At 40.3% G+C, this 20,432-nt stretch overlaps 2 protein-coding genes across 3 annotated transcripts; one reads left to right on the forward strand and one right to left on the reverse strand.

The window, feature by feature from the left end:
* The first annotated feature begins 1,380 nt into the window (after positions 1–1,380).
* Positions 1,381–12,767, forward strand: LOC139376926 (ELOVL fatty acid elongase 5). The gene is made up of 8 exons (XM_071119933.1): positions 1,381–1,615; positions 2,682–2,746; positions 3,440–3,627; positions 5,973–6,050; positions 6,771–6,942; positions 9,332–9,456; positions 9,906–10,040; positions 10,212–12,767. Exons 2-8 carry the CDS (start codon positions 2,689–2,691, stop codon positions 10,341–10,343), a joined length of 888 nt encoding a protein of 295 aa, XP_070976034.1. The 5' UTR covers positions 1,381–1,615; positions 2,682–2,688; the 3' UTR covers positions 10,344–12,767.
* Positions 12,768–13,796: 1,029 nt separating this feature from the next.
* Positions 13,797–19,589, reverse strand: LOC139376928 (F-box only protein 9-like). 2 transcript variants are annotated; one of them, XM_071119939.1, is made up of 13 exons: positions 19,409–19,589; positions 18,462–18,542; positions 17,508–17,642; positions 17,342–17,399; positions 16,711–16,798; positions 16,436–16,563; positions 15,922–16,036; positions 15,618–15,736; positions 15,332–15,422; positions 15,140–15,235; positions 14,919–15,012; positions 14,484–14,644; positions 13,797–14,365 (listed from the first exon to the last, which is right to left on the reverse strand). In XM_071119939.1, the coding sequence occupies exons 1-13, from the start codon at positions 19,409–19,411 to the stop codon at positions 14,257–14,259; spliced, it is 1,278 nt and encodes a 425-aa protein (XP_070976040.1). In that variant the 5' UTR covers positions 19,412–19,589; the 3' UTR covers positions 13,797–14,256. The 2 variants fall into 2 exon arrangements, with proteins under 2 accessions (XP_070976040.1, XP_070976041.1); XM_071119940.1 differs by having other exon boundaries at positions 13,904–14,365; positions 14,484–14,641; positions 19,409–19,588.
* Between the last annotated feature and the right edge of the window lie 843 nt (positions 19,590–20,432).

Here is a 20,432-nt window from a genome sequence, read left to right on the forward strand (position 1 = left end):
GGCAGGTTAAGATAATTAATGTAGCAGGTTGGGAGAATGAGGTTAAGGTTAGCAAAAGGGTTAGGGTTAGGCCTAGCTAAAATGCCATGTTGTCAACAACTCTTATCCCCGACGCGACAACTAGATGGCGCTGTACTAGTATCCACAACCGTACAGACCATCCGTCTCAAAAGTCCATCAGTATCATAACACAGGTTACTGAGCTCTGCTCTGTGTAGCCATGTGAGTGATGCAGTGATTTGATTGGTCCCCACTGACGAGAAATTAATGGGGTGACATCGGTTTGCTAACTGATTTATTAACTGGCTGTGAGTAATGCACTGATTTGATTGGTCTCTCCACTGATGCGAAATGAATGGGGTGACATCCGCTTGCTTACCGACTTGCTATCTGGGACGCGTTCAGCAGGGTTGAAGGTTTTGGAACGTTCAGATAGAAATAGGCTAAAATATAGCTCAAACGTGCCTCTCTGGCGTATATAAGGAATCACATCGGCTCTAGTCATGGCATTTCTATCTGCAACGTTCGAGAACGTTTGGCAACTGAACATGGCCTAGGTTGAAGTTATACACGTGCCGCGTTCAATCAGTTAGCAAATCAGAAATTCCCGTGAACGCAGCATTGGGGCATAGGCCATTGGGCACGTTTTCTTGTCACTTTTTCTAAATCCAGCATGTCACCTATACTATAGGCTACGAATAAAACCTCACGAGTAACCTTGTCTCGACTACAATGTACATCCCGGGTGTCTGTAGCCCAGGCAAAATGTAAAAGAGCGCACAAATATTATTAAGCACATTGGCTAAAAGATAATAGCTCTTTGGCATATGTAAATGCGCAGTTGTGCATTTAAAACTTGCCTCTACAACCAAGATTTTCACTACTCAGCAAACCATGCAGTTTATTATGCTACAGATTAAATAATGCTAAACTTTACAGGATGGAGACACTGCACGGTGATGAGTTTGATGCTCATTTCCAATAAATGATGATCGATGCTTGACCGCTCTATAATAATCTCATCATGTAGCTAGCTACCCGCACAGTTTACCAGCACTGTATCTACACGCTGTTGGCTAGAGCGCACATGACAAGACCAGAGTAGGCACATTTGCTATTTAATGCAACAGTTTTTGTCACAAAACAATCGGTAGAGTTCAAAATGCTATAAACACATTGAATTTAAAAGAAACGGTACATGTTGTGTGCACTATGTCATCACGCACTGATTTTTATTTGCAACAAGTCGGTTTGGTGGAAAAACAATTGGTAGGAAAATGCCCATATTTTTTATGCCGGTTGTAAAATATTCACATGAAAATCTGTCGCCAATTGAATGGAAACCTAGTTTAAGTGGGACGCCAACATCAGCAAACGGTCAAATCACATTGTGTGATGATCACTGCCAATGAGGTAGGCCATTCGGGTGTCTGATAGCCAATTATCTACCATCTGAAGATGATAGCCTAATAGCTAGATCTCGTCACTTATGACGCTCAGGACAATTTGCCATATAGACTGAGTTCATGTGTTTCTCCCGCTGTATCCACTGACCGACGAGGCTGCACGTTTGTGCTTTGGGACCTGGGCAGGCAAGATTACGCATCCTCCAGAGGTACGTTTTATGAGCTAGAATGTGGTTGGAAATAAGATAGTCTTATTTTTTTTATTTTTTTGAGTTGTGGAAATGCTGTAACAGTATTAAGCATACATAATTGATATACTTGATAATCTACTTTTAGCAGCGATTTCATACTAGTTCATGTCTCGCTAGCTAGATCATGTATGTAGGCTATGTAAAACAATTGATCCTGAATCGGTGACCTCTGTGACGCGAACGATTGCGATTGTTGTTTGCGATGTGTGTGCGATAAGAGTTGGGCTAATGATTTAGACATTTTACTTTTCGCTAAAGACATAATTATAATATAGGATTTGTCTACAAGACTAAACTTGGACAGTAGCCTAGTGTCGTAGCCTGCATCCTGATCCAGCACAGCAGCCATGAGCTATCTAACTTTCCTGCTATATATAATAAATTGTAGCGCTATTTGGTTATGATGCTCTCTCTCTCTCTTTTTTGCATTGTTTTTATTAGAAAACTTTAACGACATGTTTATGTGCTGGTTAGATCTGATCAAAGGACACTATTTTGAGACAAGTCAGTTATCAAGTCATCACTCACAATAAAGAGAAAGTAATTGACCTCTATTGACCCAGAAATGATCTGGGTCAATAGAATAATGTAAATGTTTAGGTTTGTATTTCTGTGCGTGATTTTATTTAGCCCCTAAGTTTCTGAGCAAAAAAAATATATAGATATTGTGAGTGATGACTTGTAATAATATATATATTTTTAAATTATTTTATTGTTGGACATAAAAGACTGTAAAAACACCAGCAAATCAGATCCAAGTGATTTTAATTTTGGAAATATTATATCCGTTAGGGCTCCTTGCGGTCAATTTGCAGTTGACAAATTATTTGCAATTATGTTTTCCGACCCCCTGTCCATCCGCTCAAGAACAAATCGTCCCCCGGCTGAATCTAGTTGATGATCCCTTACCTAAGTGGTAGTAGTTTACCATACATTTCAGTCTATCAGAGTGTATAATGTAACTATGGCTCTGGTGATAAGCTGCAATGTGTGACTGTAGGTACTCTCTCATCTGTCTATTCAGGTTAGAAATGGAGGCTTTTAATCATAAACTTAACACGTACATAGACTCATGGATGGGTCCCAGAGGTAAGTGTTATTACTGTTGCATTACTGTAGATTAAATTACAGTATAATAATTATCATATGAATAAATGCTTAGTTATGGACTATTGACATAAAATGATTTATCACCATATATCTCCTCACAAAATGTTTGCCTTATGTGTTAATATATGGTCTTCCAGTGGAATGCACCAGATTTTTTTGCATCTCCATGATTCTAGCATAACCTTTCCAGGAGTTAAACAAACATGCTTCGGTAGTCACTGCCAATTCTCACTCAAACTGTGTTGTGTTCTCTTGCCCTCTCCAAGCAATATGCCTGCCCTGCAGTGTAGCTACAGATGTAGGATCTTAATTTGATCACTTTTCTGTTGCTGATGAGCTTTGTGATTTACAGAATTTCACTGAAAACCCACACTAACACACGGTTATATAAACACTATTGCACTTTTCATGTAGCCTACTTATGGCCAGCTAATAGCCTAACCACCGATCAAGCAACATTATATACTAAATCTTGAAATCCTGTTAATGCAGGATTATTTTGCTGTGAACAACATAGGTCAAATTAAGATCCTACATCTGTGCCCCTCTCTACGCTCACTGCTATCGCACTGGTTCAGGGGATACAGTAAATATGGGAATAAGGTTCCGAAAAAAAGGGAACATTCTACTGTATGTTGTAATACCAGGCTGTTGTCTGTCTATGTATTTCAGATGAACGGGTACAGGGATGGCTGCTGCTAGACAACTACCCTCCAACCTTTGCACTAACACTCATGTACTTGCTGATCGTATGGCTGGGGCCCAAGTACATGAGACACAGACAGCCGGTGTCTTGCCAGGGCCTCCTGGTGCTCTACAATCTGGCCCTCACTCTATTATCTTTCTATATGTTCTATGAGGTAGGCAGGCTGCACCTGAAGGTGGTGTTGGTATCATCGCAGTGCAACACTGCTGGCAGATGAGGGGAAGTGAGAGGATCGGGTGACTGGTAGAAGTGGTTAAAGGACTCTGTGAGGATGAGGGAAACTGTGATCTTTGATTCGGATTAGACACAAATGGCGTCTTGCACTGATGCCACCCCGGGACACAGTGCTGTGGGGGAGTGAGTGGGGCACAGCTGGTCTCTGACAGGATCGTTGTTAACACAAACAAATCTCTCACCCAACCTCAACACAACCCTAAATTGTTTTCTGAAAACCTGCTACTATTATTAGAATGTTTGAAGTTGCAACGTCTAATTCTGAAACTGTTGACAGTATATACTGATGAACTGTCTGTATCCTCAGTGGATATCTAGGCTAGTAGTTGATAGCATTATCCCTAATTATTGTATAGCGTAATGAGACTGGAGAGAGAGTGAGCTGCCAATGCTTTCTGTAGTGTAATCAGTTGTGGTAGTAAATATGTCAACATAGTGTAATATATATATATATATATATATATATATATAGTGTAATATGACATTATCTAAATGTCATGAGCTAGTTATACGGATCCCGAGGGACAAAGTCTTCTCCACACACCTGTAAGTCTAAAGTCTTGTCTGTTCTCACCACCCTGGCCAAATGGGCTCAATTCGGTCTGCATTGCATAACCCCTCAAAAGATTGGCTGTGCCCATGCTGTGTAAATCATTAAACTCGCCCGTTCTGACTCTACCCCTGCTTTGGGGTGAACTTTTAGCCCTCATAAATCAATGCCACACGATTCCAATTGAAGTACAAAGCAGTTGCTTGCTGTTATCCCATGTCTACGACACGTATATAAATTGCATTTTAAAAATGTTATTGGTGTGGGTTGATTTAACATGTGTTTTAAATAGCCACACTGAAGAGCAAAATAATCAAGGGCATAGGCCTGGGGTTTGTAGGTTCCTGAAGTTACTGTGGGATGCAAGCTGGCCACAATAAAGGCTTTAGGTTTAGAAACAGATCCTGAGCTCACTCTGCCTTTTAGATAGGCAATTATCGATTGGAATGCGCTGGATCTTAAGCTAATTAAAACAGGTTTTTCTGCAGGAAACTGCGTCTTCGCTAATATCACGAATCAGCCCTGTTCCGCCCAAATCTATATGGACATTTGGATCTTGTGACACTTTGTTTTGAGCTACATAATATGAATAAAGACGATTTAGTAGTAGTGTATTAGTAATAAATAGTGCATTATAACTTAAGGGACATAGCCCAGCCTGCAGCATATTGTTGTTGATAATCGTGCTGTTAAAACACAGTAAAAATGTCAATGCAGCAGCACATTTAAAACAACAAAAGGCATGACAATGACAGTAGTATTGTTGAATGATTAGACACTCTCTCTGTAGAGACTTTTGGGTTGTTTTTCAATGAGTCCTCTGCATGTTTCGGGATTACCCAGTTCAGTGGAGCACCACATCTGCCAATCCCAGGCCTGTCCTTGTTCTGCTTTCATCCCCATGGGCACATGCAGGGCAGTCACTCTCCTGGTGCCACAATCATCGGATAATGACACTGTATGTCTCGAAGTCATCAACGTAATTAGATCCCTGCTTTGCACTTTTTTTACCATCCTGTTCTGGAATGGGTCCTGTCTCGAGCCAAATGCACTAAAATCCTGTGGGAAAGCTTAATATTCCTCAGAACCATGTTTTTTTCAGTAGAACATAACCAGGGGGGCAATTCTGCTCTGAGTTTGATGTCATATTGAGCACAAAACACTTGAAGCTGAACCTGAATCTTGTTATGTCTTTAGATGCTTTACATTTAACTCCTTTTTGTTAGTTATTCAAGGCAGTGGTGGATAAAGGCAGAGCTATTTCCATAGCTATCCCAAATTAGATGAAACGTGTGAACAAGGGCTCTATTTAAAAACTGTCACATCACTGGCCTGCTCAATAACAAACAAATACAGGGACCCAATGTTGCAGTGGCAACAAAAAGAATAATGATATTATCGCTGGTTAAGGAGGCTAAATGGAGAGGACAGACTCTGGGATATAATATTGTCCACTACTTCCACTCCTGCAGCAAGTATGTGAAGCTAGCATCCTAAATGCCAATGTAAACAGTTTTTCAATCAGCTTTTGGGTGGGAGAAAGCAAATTGATGTTGCAGGTGATTTAAAATGTGGATCTTGTGCCACTTGCAGTACAATAATGATATACATTTGATATTACAAGGGTAGTGCAGTATTTGGGTGATTCAAGTTGTTTGAAGATGTCAAAGACATGGCAGTCTGTGTTTCTACATCACCTTGTGGTCTGTCTCCAGATGGTGTCTGCTGTGTGGCAAGGGGGTTATAACTTCTACTGCCAAGACACACACAGTGCGGGAGAAACAGATACCAAGGTAAGACGGTCTTACTCAATATGTCACCCCTCTGTTCACTTATATAGAATTTTATATAAAACAATCTGTGTTAGGTTCAAAATATGGACTGTATATGGGGTAACAAATGCATCGTCACCAGACACCAGCTGGACTTCACCCTGTCACTCATTCCTTTTATGATATTTCCAGATCAATATGTACTTTGTTCTCTCCAGCTATTTTTGTCATGGTGGCTAACAATTCTATTGGTACAATTTATGTCAGACAGTACCTGCAAATCCTAACAGATAAGCCACAGAGTCAGACAGCCAGTCTATTTAATCTGTACTGCTGTGTCATCGGTAGTTACTCTCTGTAATGTCCCTTGGGAACATTGAACACTGAGAGGAAACTTGTTCTCACTGAAATGTGCGATTGGATTGCAGTTCTGCTCTGATTAAAACATGTATAAGAGTCCCTGCTGTTGCAGAAGTGAATTAACTTATTTTTCACTTTGTCCTTAATAGATATTTCATAGGCCTGTATGTGCAGATGATCATCTTTGTCTCTCAGAACATGTAACCTTTTTGGTCAAATTATTTGCACTGGCCAGTCCTCATTAGGTAAAATACAAATCTGCCGATGTATGCCTCTCAGGAGGAACATTGAGTATGTCCTTGCAGGAAAGGGAACTACTAGAAAATACATTGTATTGCTTGAAAGCTTGACTCTTCTTCTTATATTTTTTTCTCGTCTCAGATCATAAATGTGCTGTGGTGGTACTACTTCTCCAAGGTCATAGAGTTTATGGACACCTTCTTCTTCATCCTACGGAAGAACAACCATCAGATCACGTTTCTGCACATCTACCACCACGCTAGCATGCTCAACATCTGGTGGTTCGTCATGAACTGGGTGCCCTGTGGTCACTGTGAGTGTTTTACCTCAAAATTCCCCTTCTATCCTCAACACTGTGGTGACTGAGTGTTTTCAAATGAAATCAAATTTTATTGGTCACATACACATGGTTAGCAGATGTTAATGCGAGTGTAGCGAAATGCTTGTGCTTCTAGTTCCGGCAGTGCAGTGATATCTAACAAGTAATCTAACAAATTCACAACGACTACCTTATACACACAAATGTAAAGGGATGAATAAGAATATGTACATATAAATATATGGATGAGCAATGGTCGTGTGGCATAGGCAAGATGCAGTAGATGGTATAGAATACAGTATATACAGTTGAAGTCGGAAGTACACTTAGGTTGGAGTCATTAAAACTCGTTTTTCAACCACTCCACAAATTCCTTGTTAACAAACTACAGTTTTGGCAAGTCGGTTAAGACATCTACTTTGTGCATGACACAAGTCATTTTTCCAACAATTGTTTGCAGACACAGTGATTTATAAGTGAAATAATCTATCACAATTCCAGTGGGTCAGAAGTTTACATACACTAAGTTGACTGTGCATTTAAACAGCTTGGAAAATTCCAGAAAATGATGTCATGGCCTTAGAAGCTTCTGATAAGCTAATTGACATAATTTGAGTCAATTGGAGGTGTACCAGTGGATGTATTTCAAGGCCTACCTTCAAACTCAGTGCCTCCTTGCTTGACATCATGGAAAAATCAAAAGAAATCAGCCAAGACCTCAGAAAAAATTGTAGACCTCCACAAGTTTGGTTCATCCTTGGGACAAACAATAGTACGCGAGTATAAACACCATGGGACCACGCAGCCGTCATACCGCTCAGGAAGGATGCACGTTCTGCCCCCTAGAGATGAAGGTACTTTTGTGTGAAAAGTGCAAATCAATCCCAGAACAACAGCAAAGGACCTTGTGAAGATGCTGGAGGAAACAGGTACAAAGTATCTACAGTGGGGAGAACAAGTATTTGATAAACTGCCGATTTTGCAGGTTTTCCTACTTACAAAGCATGTAGAGGTCTGTAATTTTTATCATAGGTACACTTCAACTGTGAGAGACGGAATCTAAAACAAAAATCCAGAAAATCACATTGTATGATTTTTAAGTAATTAAACAAAGGAGATGATCGTGGACTTCAGGAAACAGCAGAGGTAGCATCCCCAATCCATATTGACGCCAAGCCCGCCACAGGAGTTGCTAGTGCTCGATGAGACAAGGATATCCCTACCGGCCAAACCCAACTCTAGGCCAATTGTGCGTCGCCCCACGGACCTCCCGGTCTCGGCCCGGCTGCGACAGAGCCTGGGTGCGAACCCAGAGTCTCTGGTGGCACAGCTAGCGCTGCGATGCAGTGCCCTAGACCACTGCGCCACCCGGGAGGCCCTCCTTTGTTTTGTTGACGTTGCGTGAGAGGTTATATTCCTGACACCACACTCCGAGGGCCCTCACCTCCTGCCTGTAGGCCGTCTCGTCGTTGTTGGTAATAAGGACTACCGCTATAGTTTCATCTGCAAACTTGATGATTGAGTTGGAGGCGTGCATGGCCACACGGTCATGGGTAAACAGGGAGTACAGGAGGGGGCTGCGCCGAATACAACAGGCATTTCACCTTACTGTGAAATGCTTACTTACAAGCCCTTAACCAACAATGCAGTTGAATAAATATACTTTTATTTACTAAATAAACTAAAGTTTTTTTTTTTTTTTTTATCAAATCAAGAAGTAACACAAGAAAATGACATAACAATAACGAGGCTATATACAGGTGGTACCGGTACTGAGCCACAGAACCCTCTGGACAAGTTTTTCATGGAACCCAAAAGGGTTTTTACCTGGAACCAATAAGGGCTCTTCAAAGGATTATCCTATGGGGACAGCCAAATAACCCCTTTAGGTTCTAGAAAGCACCTTTTTTTCCCCCGAAGAGTGTACTGTATGTTATCTTTTTAAGTAGCTATACAGGTGTTATAGATGACATGTTTGTCTTGAATTGATTCTGTGACTGAGATACTTTCAAATGAATTTGATCCGTTGTTAAATGGTAAAGAAATTAAGTGTGAATTGAACCTACTGCTATTTCAGGACTGCACAGCATGCATTTTTTCAGTGATATACCATACACTCACCTCCTAATTGCTTTACACTGACAGTGTGGCACACTGTGTCCTAGAACAGGACACTGACCTATGTCTTACAGCTCTCTGTGTTTTACAGTGGACTCTCTGAGAATGAACACCTCAGCTGCTTTCTACTGTATGCCATTGACGTGGCTATTTCTTACTATTATAAAACAGCAAGAATTGTAATTTTGTATTTCACTGATGTCTCTGACCCTGCTACGGTACTCTAGATGATTCATCCACCCCCTCTCTCCTGTCTCTTCCTCAGCCTACTTTGGTGCCTCCCTCAACAGCTTCATCCATGTCCTGATGTACTCTTACTATGGGCTCTCTGCTGTCCCGGCCATACGGCCCTATCTATGGTGGAAGAGATATATCACACAAGGCCAGCTGGTGAGCCTGCATGTCCCTGTTTCAAACCTCAGAGATGTCATTTCACATCCATAGTTATCAACCATAGTGGAGGCTGCCGAGGGGAGAACGGCTCATAATGTCCGGAACGGAGCAAATGGAACACTGTATTTGATACCATTCCACTCCGGTCATTCCCACAAGCCTGTTCTCCCCAATTAAGGTGCCACCAACCTCCTGTGTCATCCAGTGTATAGCTCAGCCAATCTCAGGGTTTTAGTGAATGTGACAAAGGCCCAATGAGATGAAACAAAAACATGAACCATTAGTATAGATTGAAAGTGCAATATTTCCCCCATCCATTTAAGGTATTCTGTAGGCCATTGGATCAATGGTATTTATTTATGCATACTGTGTGTGCGTGCATGTGTGCATTGGTGTTGACTTAGTTTACAAACAATTAATTACATTTTTGTCTCATTCCTCTATAGATGCAATTCTTTTTGACCATGTCCCAGACCATCTGTGCAGTCATTTGGCCATGTGGTTTCCCCAGAGGCTGGCTGTTTTTCCAAATATTCTATATGGCCTCGCTTATTGCCCTTTTCTCAAACTTCTACATTCAGGTGAGCAAATGTAAAACTCTTGCATTAATTAGACATTATTTCAATTCATTATGGTGTTAAGTATTTTACACTGGTGGTGACGGGGTTAAATAAAACCGTGCATTGTCTACAGTAGTGTTCTTCAGATTTTGAGCTGATCCTAATGTGTTGACTTCTTCCCTCTGTTTTTAGACTTACAAGAAACACCGTGTTTCCCAAAAGAAGGCGTATCACCAGAATGGCTCTGTTGATTCCCTGAATGGCCATGCGAATGGAGTGACACCCACGGAAACCATTACACACAGGAAAGTGCGGGCGGACTGAAGCTTGAATAACCTCACAATCCTAACTTTTGTGCATATCTACTATGTATGTACTATTGCTAGGAGCGATGTAGGATTTCTTATGAAGAAATGTATTAGAAGAGCATAGCTAGTTTATTCACAATATAAGAAAAGCCATGTTAATCTGAAAGAGATTCCTAACGTTTTGCACACCGCTGTCTGTTACTCTTCATATTGAATCTAAGTTCTTTACAGTTAAGTAACAAGGATAGCAGAGGGAGCACAGTACAGAACAGCCCCAGATACCCACTTCCTTTTAATGCTGCACAAGATTTTCGATAATGTCTGGTGGGACATTGCTTTATTAAGCAACCTTGACCCATACAGAAATAACAATGTTTTTCCATGTTTTAATTCACAACATATGCACTTGTCTACATGCTAGATTGTGTCCTGATTGGACAAATCAGGACAAAAATCTATTTTGGGGTTTCCCTTGCATAGAGACAAGGCTGTCGGAGTCAAATGTGTCCACTGAGTAACTTTAGAGAGGTTCACCTTCATCGTTTGCATTGTAAAGTTTAGTTTAAAACCAGTTTCAATAATAGATTTGTCTATTGTCTGTATCAGTCAAACAGGTTTGAAAGGTATTTGTCCGTTAAAATGGCACTGATCAGAACAATATTTTATGTGAACAAGAAATACTATAAATTCAGTTTTATTTTAGGTCTTGCTTTAGATAATGCTGTTGTTGTAGCAATAGTTTACATACAAGGACATTTTATGAGAGCCCTAATCTCTTGTGGACAGATACAGGTAACATAAATCGAGCATCTGACACAATTGTGCGATTTTAGTTCTGGGTGTCCGTGACTATTCCTCTACAGTAGCAATTTAGTTTCTATCTAATCTTTTCCCAGTTGGAATATTTATTTCCTACTTTATTGCAACACATTATACAACAAAAAGCTAAAATCACACTGATAGTGTCATGGATTGTGTTAAAAATAGATGAAGTGTGTTGAAATAGTTAAATGTGTCTACTCAGCCCTCAGAATTCAGCCCCATATGATATTAATGTATGCATACATGACTGTAAATCACTTTGTATAACAGCGTCTGCTAAATGGCTTATTATTATATGACATATATTCTCATTATCTCTCTGAACCCAAAGTTACCATTTTACTGTTATATGTGCTGAGAATTTCAACCTCATCTCCATGGAATGCGGAAAACAATTAATACAATTATAAACCAAACTTAAACTCTGTATCATATTTAATATAGTTTAAATATATGTGCTGTGTTTTAAACCCATTCCTCCCTCTTACACTAGTGTTTCCCTCATTAGATTGAATCAGGATAAAAGTTACATCAAGCCATGATGTGACTATTGTGTTTTCTCCAAAGCGTTGCCTTAATAGATGTTGCTACCTATATGTTGAACTTTTTCCCTTCGTTATGGAATTGTATTATAGTCCATGTATGCCTTAATTATGAAATACAGGGGCCAAATCGCCAACTTCTGTTGTAGAGATGTGTCTCGCTTTGAAAGCCTTTTAAAGTGCTTATCTATGGCTGGGTTTACACATACGGTCCAATGCAGATTTTCTTCTTCACTAATTGGTCTTTTGACCAATCAGATCAGCTCTGAAGTAGATCTGATGTGAAAAGATCTGATATGATTGGTCAAAAGACCAATTTAAACGCAACCTAAATCAACTGAAGGATGTAATCTACTGTTGAAATGTGGCTGGATGAATGATGTAGTTCTGGGTGTCCTTTGAAATGTGGTCAGATTAATTATGTCATCAACTGTTGAAATGTGGTCAGATGAATGATGTCATCAACTGTTGAAATGTGGTCAGCTGAATGATGTCATCAACTGTTGAGATGTGGTCAGATGAATGATGTCATCAACTGTTGAAATGTGGTCAGATGAATGATGTCATCAACTGTTGAGATGTGGTCAGATGAATGATGTCATCAACTGTTGTAAATGTGGTCAGATGAATGATGTCATCAACTGTTGAGATGTGGTCAGATGAATGATGTCATCAACTGTTGAAATGTGGTCAGATGAATGATGTAATCAACTGTTGTAAATGTGGTCAGATGAATGATGTCATCAACTGTTGAAATGTGGTCAGATGAATGATGTAATCAACTTTTGAAATGTGGTCAGATGAATGATGTAATCAACTTTTGTAAATGTGGTCAGATGAATTATGTCATCAACTGTTGAAATGTGGTCAGATGAATGCCGTTTTGAGAGAGAAACAGCAGGACACAACATTATTATGTCCTCACAATCTGTGAATAGACTGCAAAATCAGATTTGTATACACAGTAATCTGTAGAAATGTACTCAGCTTTCTAACAATGCAAGTGAAGCCAGCCTCGAAGCTGTTGCATTTGTAATGTCACTGAGATTGGAATTAATAAAAGCATTCATGCTTCATCTGGATCTCCCATGGTGTATTTCAGGCATCATTCTAGAATCTAGATGGAGCACTCTGATCAAGTCACAGCCATTGCTGCTTCCTCATTAGCATCATCACCCTCAGGACACATTGCAATTATCACTTACACGGATATTCCCTAGCTACAGAATCTCTCGCTTCTTATTAAGCCAGCTATTTTACAGTAAGCTTATTTATATTATAGATATAAATAATTTTTAAAATGTGTGTTTAGTTATGCACCCCATAAGTAATAATTTCAAGCTTGTGGGGATTGTTATTTCACCAATCTCTGATGATTTCTTCCTCTGTTGTATGTTCATTTTCCCTGGTTGGTGAACAAAAGTATTAAATGGGAAATACTCTGTTTTCAATCCACAGACTTTGATCCATGGGTTATAATCATGACCCCGAAGAGCATGAAAACATGACAGTATTATGACAATGCTTATGAGGACACACCCTAACATGACACCTAGACAACTATCAAAGGTCATGTGAAAGATCAGATTTCACCATTATCATGAGAGGAAAGCTAATTTTAAATTGCATTTTTGCATTGAATTTAGATAAATGTTGCTAAATAGAACCTTTAATACGATAATGTAGTGATGCAACGCAGCAAGCTTCCAATCATCATATTTTGTAATCCGATACAAATTTAATGTAGTAGATCAAATATTTTTCTAATCCGTTTCAGCTTTTCAGCCCTGGGTTCCTAGAATATGTAATAGGTGGATTATGTGTGCCTGGGATTTTTTTCTTGTGTTGGGTATGGGGCAGTGTTGTATTATGATTGGGGTTGTGTAAGAACTCTATAAGAGTTGTGTTTTGGTTGTTGGTGTGTGTGTGCACGCTTTATAGTCACAGATGACAGCACGGTTTACATTTCAGTTGGCTGCACGGATTCCATTTCCTCGATTGTAAAAGCTAGTGAACTCCTGTACCAAAGTAGGCCACATGTTTTCACTGCACCAAGCAGCTACAACCACCGAAAAATGTAATTTAATTCAAAACTTCAATTTATAGTGTAATATTTTATCCCAAATGCTTTGAGCAGTCAAATGCAATGCTTAGTACACTACTGTAGAGTGTGTCCCCTCTCATCCTAAATCTGACAAGAAAAACAACTACGTAGTTCCCACGTGTTTATTCCGGTTGATCTCCCAGATGGGAGAAAATAGCTTACTACAGAATTAACAAAAATGTGAAAACATTAATTGTTGGGAACAGGTGAAAAACATCCTACTAATGCCATTTTATGTCATCATTCTGGACATCGCTCCAGTCTTTAAAAGAAGGAATGATTTTTGTTTTCTGTGACAGCCAAAAACAGAATGGCTATGTGACCCACTCACACCATTAGATTAGAAGCAGATGCAGTTGATTGGTATACATACATTCATTAAAAAACATTTCAGCCACAAACCAACAGGAAGAGAGTTATGCATTTAGTCTAGGTGATGTGTAAACTCTGTCTCGGCTGCCCTACAATGGGCGTTCAGAAAATGCTGTGTAGCTCTTCACGCGCGCAAAGTAAAAGGATGCGTACATCTGGTCCAAGTCGAAGGCAGTGACAACTGTCTCGCCGGTGGATCTGCAGGAAAAAGTCAACATTAATATAACATTTTATGTCCCCAATCATTTTTCTCTTGCAATGACATTCATAGACTTGATTTTGACAGCATTCAAACCCTGGATAACCAGTGTATTACCTGTAGTTGATGTGGCAGGAATGGTGGATCCAATTCAGCTTGTTGAAGCTCTGGCGCCCCCCGGAGGACAACTGCAGTCCCACGTGAAAGCTGTGTTCTGTCTCGGGCGCCGCTGGGTTCCGCCGGCAGAACCGAGAGATTCTCTGGTACTCTGCCACCTTCTGTCAAGAGAACACACACACAGGGAGTCAGAACTGGACAGCCAAATCACTCTTCAATCATCTGTGGACGATGACACGGGTCTAAGAAGTCTGAAGTGTTAACAATTTGGTCATTTGTAATTTTCTCCTTGTATTATGTGTCCTGCACTGCACCAGTTGACCCAGTTAATGTGTGAGGAAACTGCCTGTCTTGTTGGGTTTAAGTTATAACAGGAATGGAAAATATGCTAATAACTTTCCACATCAAGTTATCCCTGTCCAATGCTGTGATCACCTCTTCTTTTCTCTTGGAGACAACAACAAAGACTTTGGTTTGATTGTCTGTGTCCTGCGACAGACGATAATGACCACACATAATGGACTCCACCCTGTGTAAAGGGAAAATTAAAGCCATTAATGTTACAAATCAAATCGTTCTGACAAAAAACAAACTATTATTGCCCTGAAATGTTACACTGTCATCCAAGTCTGGAGTGTATGTTGTGTTCTAAATACCTGGTGTTCCTGCTACGTAGACGGGGAACAGTCACCAGTGGGTCCTCAGGTGTGGTCAGCATCATGACTTGGCCATCAGGGAAAAAACGCAGATATCTGGGGACACAAACAGTACACCTAGTCTTATCTGACTGCATGATAGATCATTAGCATATCACAACAAGGAAACCAGTGACTGACTGAGGACCCTACCTGTAGTACTCCACTTGGTGCCAAGCCCTATAGAATCCATCAAGGGACTCCTCTCCCTGACGGATGTATGCCGTCTTGCTGATGTAAACACCTTCAAAATCAACATTGAAAAACCACAGATTGTTTTATTTGGTCAATTCAATCTAGTTTTAGCTATGCAGCTAGACATGCCAACTGTGCATTGGTATTGAGGAAATAGACTAGTCTATGAAACAATCCCACTTATCTTAGAAGGGATTTTCTTTCTCTAAGAAAGATAAATAACTAATGTTCCTTAAATGTTTACCATCAAAGCGCACACGTGGCCTCTCAAGAAACATCTCCCTCCAGGAGTTGAAGGGCACCAGTTTGGTACAGCTCCGGCCCCACGCTCTCAGACAGGCCGAACGCCAAATCTCTGGGTCCCTGAGGAAATATCAACACCGAGGGGAAATAATCAGCTCTGTTCCATTTGAAAAACCAATACGTCATTTAGGAGCCTGTTTTGATCCAGTGTAAGGACCAGTCATTCACAGCACTGGCATGAATTAAAATGAATCCAAGCCATGTTCATTGAAAATATGATGGATTTGTATAGTCTATGGTCTGACCTAGCACAAATGTAGAAGCCTCTACAGACTAAGGAGAGCTGCTCCAGGGCACGCAGGTCCAGATCACGGGACACAACCCAACGGAAGATGTACATCAAGACCTCTGGGGGCAGGGCTGGGGACAGAAACCAGACCGTAAATACAGTATAATAATAGAGTAGTGCCAATCTAATATGCTTCCAGACAGTGGTTTATTGAGACGTTTCCATCCTGACCAAGATCCCAGTGGGATTGAAACACTGAAGACTTACCCGTGTGTCTTAATAAACCACTGTGGGAGCATATTATGGGAGTTGCCAACATTACTTTTTACATGTTATTCATGTCTTCTGTCTAGGACCTGAATTGTGGTGGTCTTTGTAGCTCAGTTGGTAGAGCATGGCACTAATGCCAGGGTAGTGGGTTCGATTCCCGGTACCACCCATTCGTAAAATGTATGCACACATGACTAAGTTGCTTTGGATAAAGTCATCTGCTAAATGGCATATATTATTATTGCCTGAGCTCTCCCTACCTGAGATGTGCATCTGAGCCATATCCACCTCAGGAACACATATCTTCAGAGAGTTGTCTTGCAGAGTGAGCTGCTGATGGAAGTAGGCCAATAGATCCTCTATTTCACCATCCATGTCATTCTCATTGCTAGGAAACAGATATGCAGTGTCACACATGGTAGGACTTGTATGGAAAAGAGGAGTGACAATGAGTTCAGATGGCGCACACTTTCAATGTGTACGGTATTCAATGTAGTGTTACAAATTGCCAAAGTATTAAGATAAAAAGACTTACCCGCCATCTGGATCAGGGGAACGACTGTAGTTGATTTTGAACTCAATGTCAGGCACAATCTGCATTGCCCTGCGATAGTACTTAATTGCTGTAAATTAGGGCAGGAAAAGGGTTTAGCTGTGCTTTTATGTAAAACCATTATTCCCAATCCCAACTACAGTCACAAGAATCCCATTCAAGTCATGGTACTGATATTAGTATTTTTGCTGCATCATTTCATAAATCATCAATAAGATACTTTGTTGAGCTTCACAATCAATTTTAGATACATACTTTGATCATTAGCACATCACAAAGAAAGCAGTGAGTGACTGAGCTTGTAGTCAAGCCCTATAGAATCCATCAAGGGACTCCTTTAGACATGACACACAAAAAAAATTCTATCAGTTCCATGACTTGAATGAGTTTTGCCACAAATGCTAAAACATTACTAAACTAAACCAAAGCATGGATTGCTGTCATACCTTGTCCATAGACTGCTTAGAGGGCAAGGAAACCAATGTGTCACTTTGTAATTGGGTGAACCATCCCTTTAAAAGGTCCATCATTTTAACCATACTGAGACAAAATATTAATTTTCAAAAGTGAGTGCTATTTTGCTTTCCCCAACTTGTCTCACAGACATGCATACCTTCATAAACAGCTCCATTCTCTTCTTCCTCAACAGCTTTAAGGAACAACTCTCTGGCCTAAGACAAAGAAACAAAATATGGTAACGATAGTGAAGACAACTATTAGCATGCAGTCAAATCTGTTGTAAAACTACTATTCTAAATGGCTGAAACAAAATGGCTGACTTTTTCCTCCCGGGCCAGTTCCTGTTTTCTTTTCAAGTCTGCAGCTCTTGACGACAGTCCTCGGTTCCCCCCATTGGACGCAGAGTTGGGCTTCAGTTCAGACATCCACTGGGCCCTGAACACATTGAGCTCCACCTAGACATACGGACAATGATGTACAAGTGACTGACATTAAGCGTTTTCTTATTGCCTGGGTCAAGTAGTGAGTAGTTTAGTAAATGTAGCCTGCTCGGAGGTTACCCCAGTGGGCAGGTGAAAACAAGAAAGCATTCCAGTAGCCTAAAACAGATCTTTCTAGTTCCTCCCCATTGTTTAAGTAAAATACTGACAATTGATGGAAATCCGGCAAGTTAAGACCTGCTTGATAATTTTATTTTATTTTACTGAGAACAACCAAAACACAAAGAACTCCAGTACTGATCTTTCTAATTCCTCCCCTATGTGTAGGTGAATAGCAGCCAATATAATATAGCACTTCTGCATGTAAAAAGCTTGTAAAATTTCTCAGGGCAAGTGAGCATAATCTTCAGCCAACCAAAAAAAATACACCTGGTGCCTTTTAAGACTTTAATGTGTACAAACACAAAATGACAAAGCATGAGCTACAACACTCCATTGTGTCAGCTCTGTTAATCATAACTGAGTGCATGGCTGCTATCATGATTTTTTTAATTTTTTTAAAGTCAATACATTTAAAGACTTCATTATCACACAATCCTGAGATGTAACAATAATTGTGTAGACTTTGTATTGTGGGGTTCCCAAGTGGCGCAGCCGGCCGTGATTGGGAGTCCCATAGGGCAGCGCACAAATGGCCCAGCATCATCTGGGTTAGGGTTTGGCCGGGGTAGCTCGTCATTGTAAATAAGAAGTTGTTCTTAACTGACTTGCCTAGTTAAATAATGGCTAAATAAATAACAATACAAAATATTATGTCAAAATAAGTAATCTTACGTGGAGGTTTGCATCATCAGTACTTCCATTCTCTCCATCTTGATCTTCTACAATGCCAAGAGAGTTGATAACGCTTTCAGCCTGGGCAGAAAAAAAATGTTTTGTTAAAATAACTAGGCCTAAACATGGCAGAGAATCAAACAAATGTCTAACAAATAGGGTTGAAATAAATCAGCAAATATTTAAGTCATTAACCAAATTCAAGCTTTGTTTATGGGAGTAATGTGGTTGGACAGAAAGACAAGCACAACAAATATTCAAGGAGGATGGGATCACGGTTGAAGTTACTTTGAGGTGTAGCATGCACAATGTGCACACGTTAAGTAGAACACATAGCTAACTGGAGACGAACTGCATTGGCTTTTGCCTCTGCCCGGCAAGGCACTAACTTAACTTAACTTTACCTAAACATGTGACGAACAGGAAGCAAGCATGGTTTAGCACGCCACATTGCCTGAATGTACTTTTCAGACAGTTAGCTTGTCTACTCATCTTTTGACAGCTGGTCATTTTTAATATACCAATACATTAACTACCAGTAGCTACCTAGTTAGCAAACGTTAACTAGTTCGTATCATTGTGGGACTCCCGAGTGGCGCAGCGGTCTAAAGCACTGCATCTCAGTGCTCGAGGCGCCACTACAGACCCTGGTTAGATTCCAGGCTGTATCACAACCGGCCGTGATTGGGAGTCCTATTGGGCAGCGCACAATTGGCCCAGAATCGTCCGGGTTAGGCCGTCATTGTAAATAAGAAGTTATTCTTAACTGACTTGCCTAGTTAAAAGGTGACATGTTTTACATGCATGTTTACGACTACGGGACACGTCATGCAACCACCAGCAGTAGGCGTGAGTGACCATACTTCCTAGCTAACGTTAGCTAGCTAGCTCGACAACAAGTAGCCGTGTGCAATGATTAGCCTAAAAAACAAACGACATTGAGCTACCATTATGGCTTATCTGTAAGCTCTTCTGTTGTCCGTAAACGTTTTCAGGAAAGGGTCTACAGATCACGGTCAGAAAAACGGACAACACAACGTGGAAATTTGAGGGATCGCAGAAATGCAGCCATTTCGACGACGTGCAGACGACTGTGTGTAGCGAGAAAGTCACTTACAACAGTGTGTGGGCGTGACGTCAATACACCACGTGACTAACTATTCTACACTATATCAGCACACTTATCACAGAAGTTTTTACCTTTCTACTTTAATGATTTTGTTGTAGGCTGGTACATGGGCCACACAAAAAAGTATCATCCTTCCTTGATTAGCATGTTTTGCTAAAATCGTTCCATCCTAGAGTGATCCTGATTCCCGACTGTACCATGTAGGGGGTGTTATTGTTATGAAAGAGAAAGTTAAGGTACATCTCAATATTGTCTGAATTGGCATCTTCTCTTCTCACAACTTGGAAAAACAAGACTGGTTAAAGCAATATGGTGGATCTCTCCCTTCTACTAGGAATTAGCTTTACCTGTTCAGTGCAGGTGAAGGAAATGAAGAAGCCAATTTATGCTTTTGAGATGTACCCAAATGTTTTATTTGATCAAACTTCATAACATTAAAAGAAAGTGGTACCCTCACCTCTGTCACACCCTAAAAGCAGCCAATCACACACTCCCAGCATACAGTACAAGTCAAAAGTTTAGATACACCTACTCATTCAAGGGTTTTTATTTAATTTTACTCTTTTCTACATTATAGAATAGTAGTGACGACATCAAAACTACGAAATAACACATATGGAATCATGTAGTAACCAAAAAAGTATTAAACCAATAAAAATATAATTTATATTTTAGATTCTTCCAAGAAGCCACCCTTTGCCTTGATGACAGCTTTGCACACTCTTGGCATTATCTCAACCAGCTTCACCTGGAATGCTTTTCTAACAGTCTTGAGGGACTGAGCACTTGTTGGCTGCTTTTCCTTCACTCTGCGGTCCAACTCATCCTAAACCATCTCAATT

The sequence above is a fragment of the Oncorhynchus clarkii genome, chromosome 20, assembly GCF_045791955.1.
Source record: "Oncorhynchus clarkii lewisi isolate Uvic-CL-2024 chromosome 20, UVic_Ocla_1.0, whole genome shotgun sequence".
Classification (NCBI taxonomy): domain Eukaryota; kingdom Metazoa; phylum Chordata; class Actinopteri; order Salmoniformes; family Salmonidae; genus Oncorhynchus; species Oncorhynchus clarkii.

Coding starts and splice junctions, on each gene's coding strand:
- LOC139376928 (XM_071119939.1), bottom strand. Junction 17,643..18,461: donor CTGATGATGCAAACCTCCAC/GTAAGATTACTT, acceptor CCGTATGTCTAG/GTGGAGCTCAATGTGTTCAG. Junction 16,037..16,435: donor GGCTCAGATGCACATCTCAG/GTAGGGAGAGCT, acceptor TTCTGTCCCCAG/CCCTGCCCCCAGAGGTCTTG.
- LOC139376926 (XM_071119933.1), top strand. CDS start 2,689: ATGGAGGCTTTTAATCATAAACTTAACACGTACATAGACTCATGGATG. Junction 6,943..9,331: donor CTGGGTGCCCTGTGGTCACT/GTGAGTGTTTTA, acceptor TCTCTTCCTCAG/CCTACTTTGGTGCCTCCCTC. Junction 10,041..10,211: donor TCTCAAACTTCTACATTCAG/GTGAGCAAATGT, acceptor CTCTGTTTTTAG/ACTTACAAGAAACACCGTGT.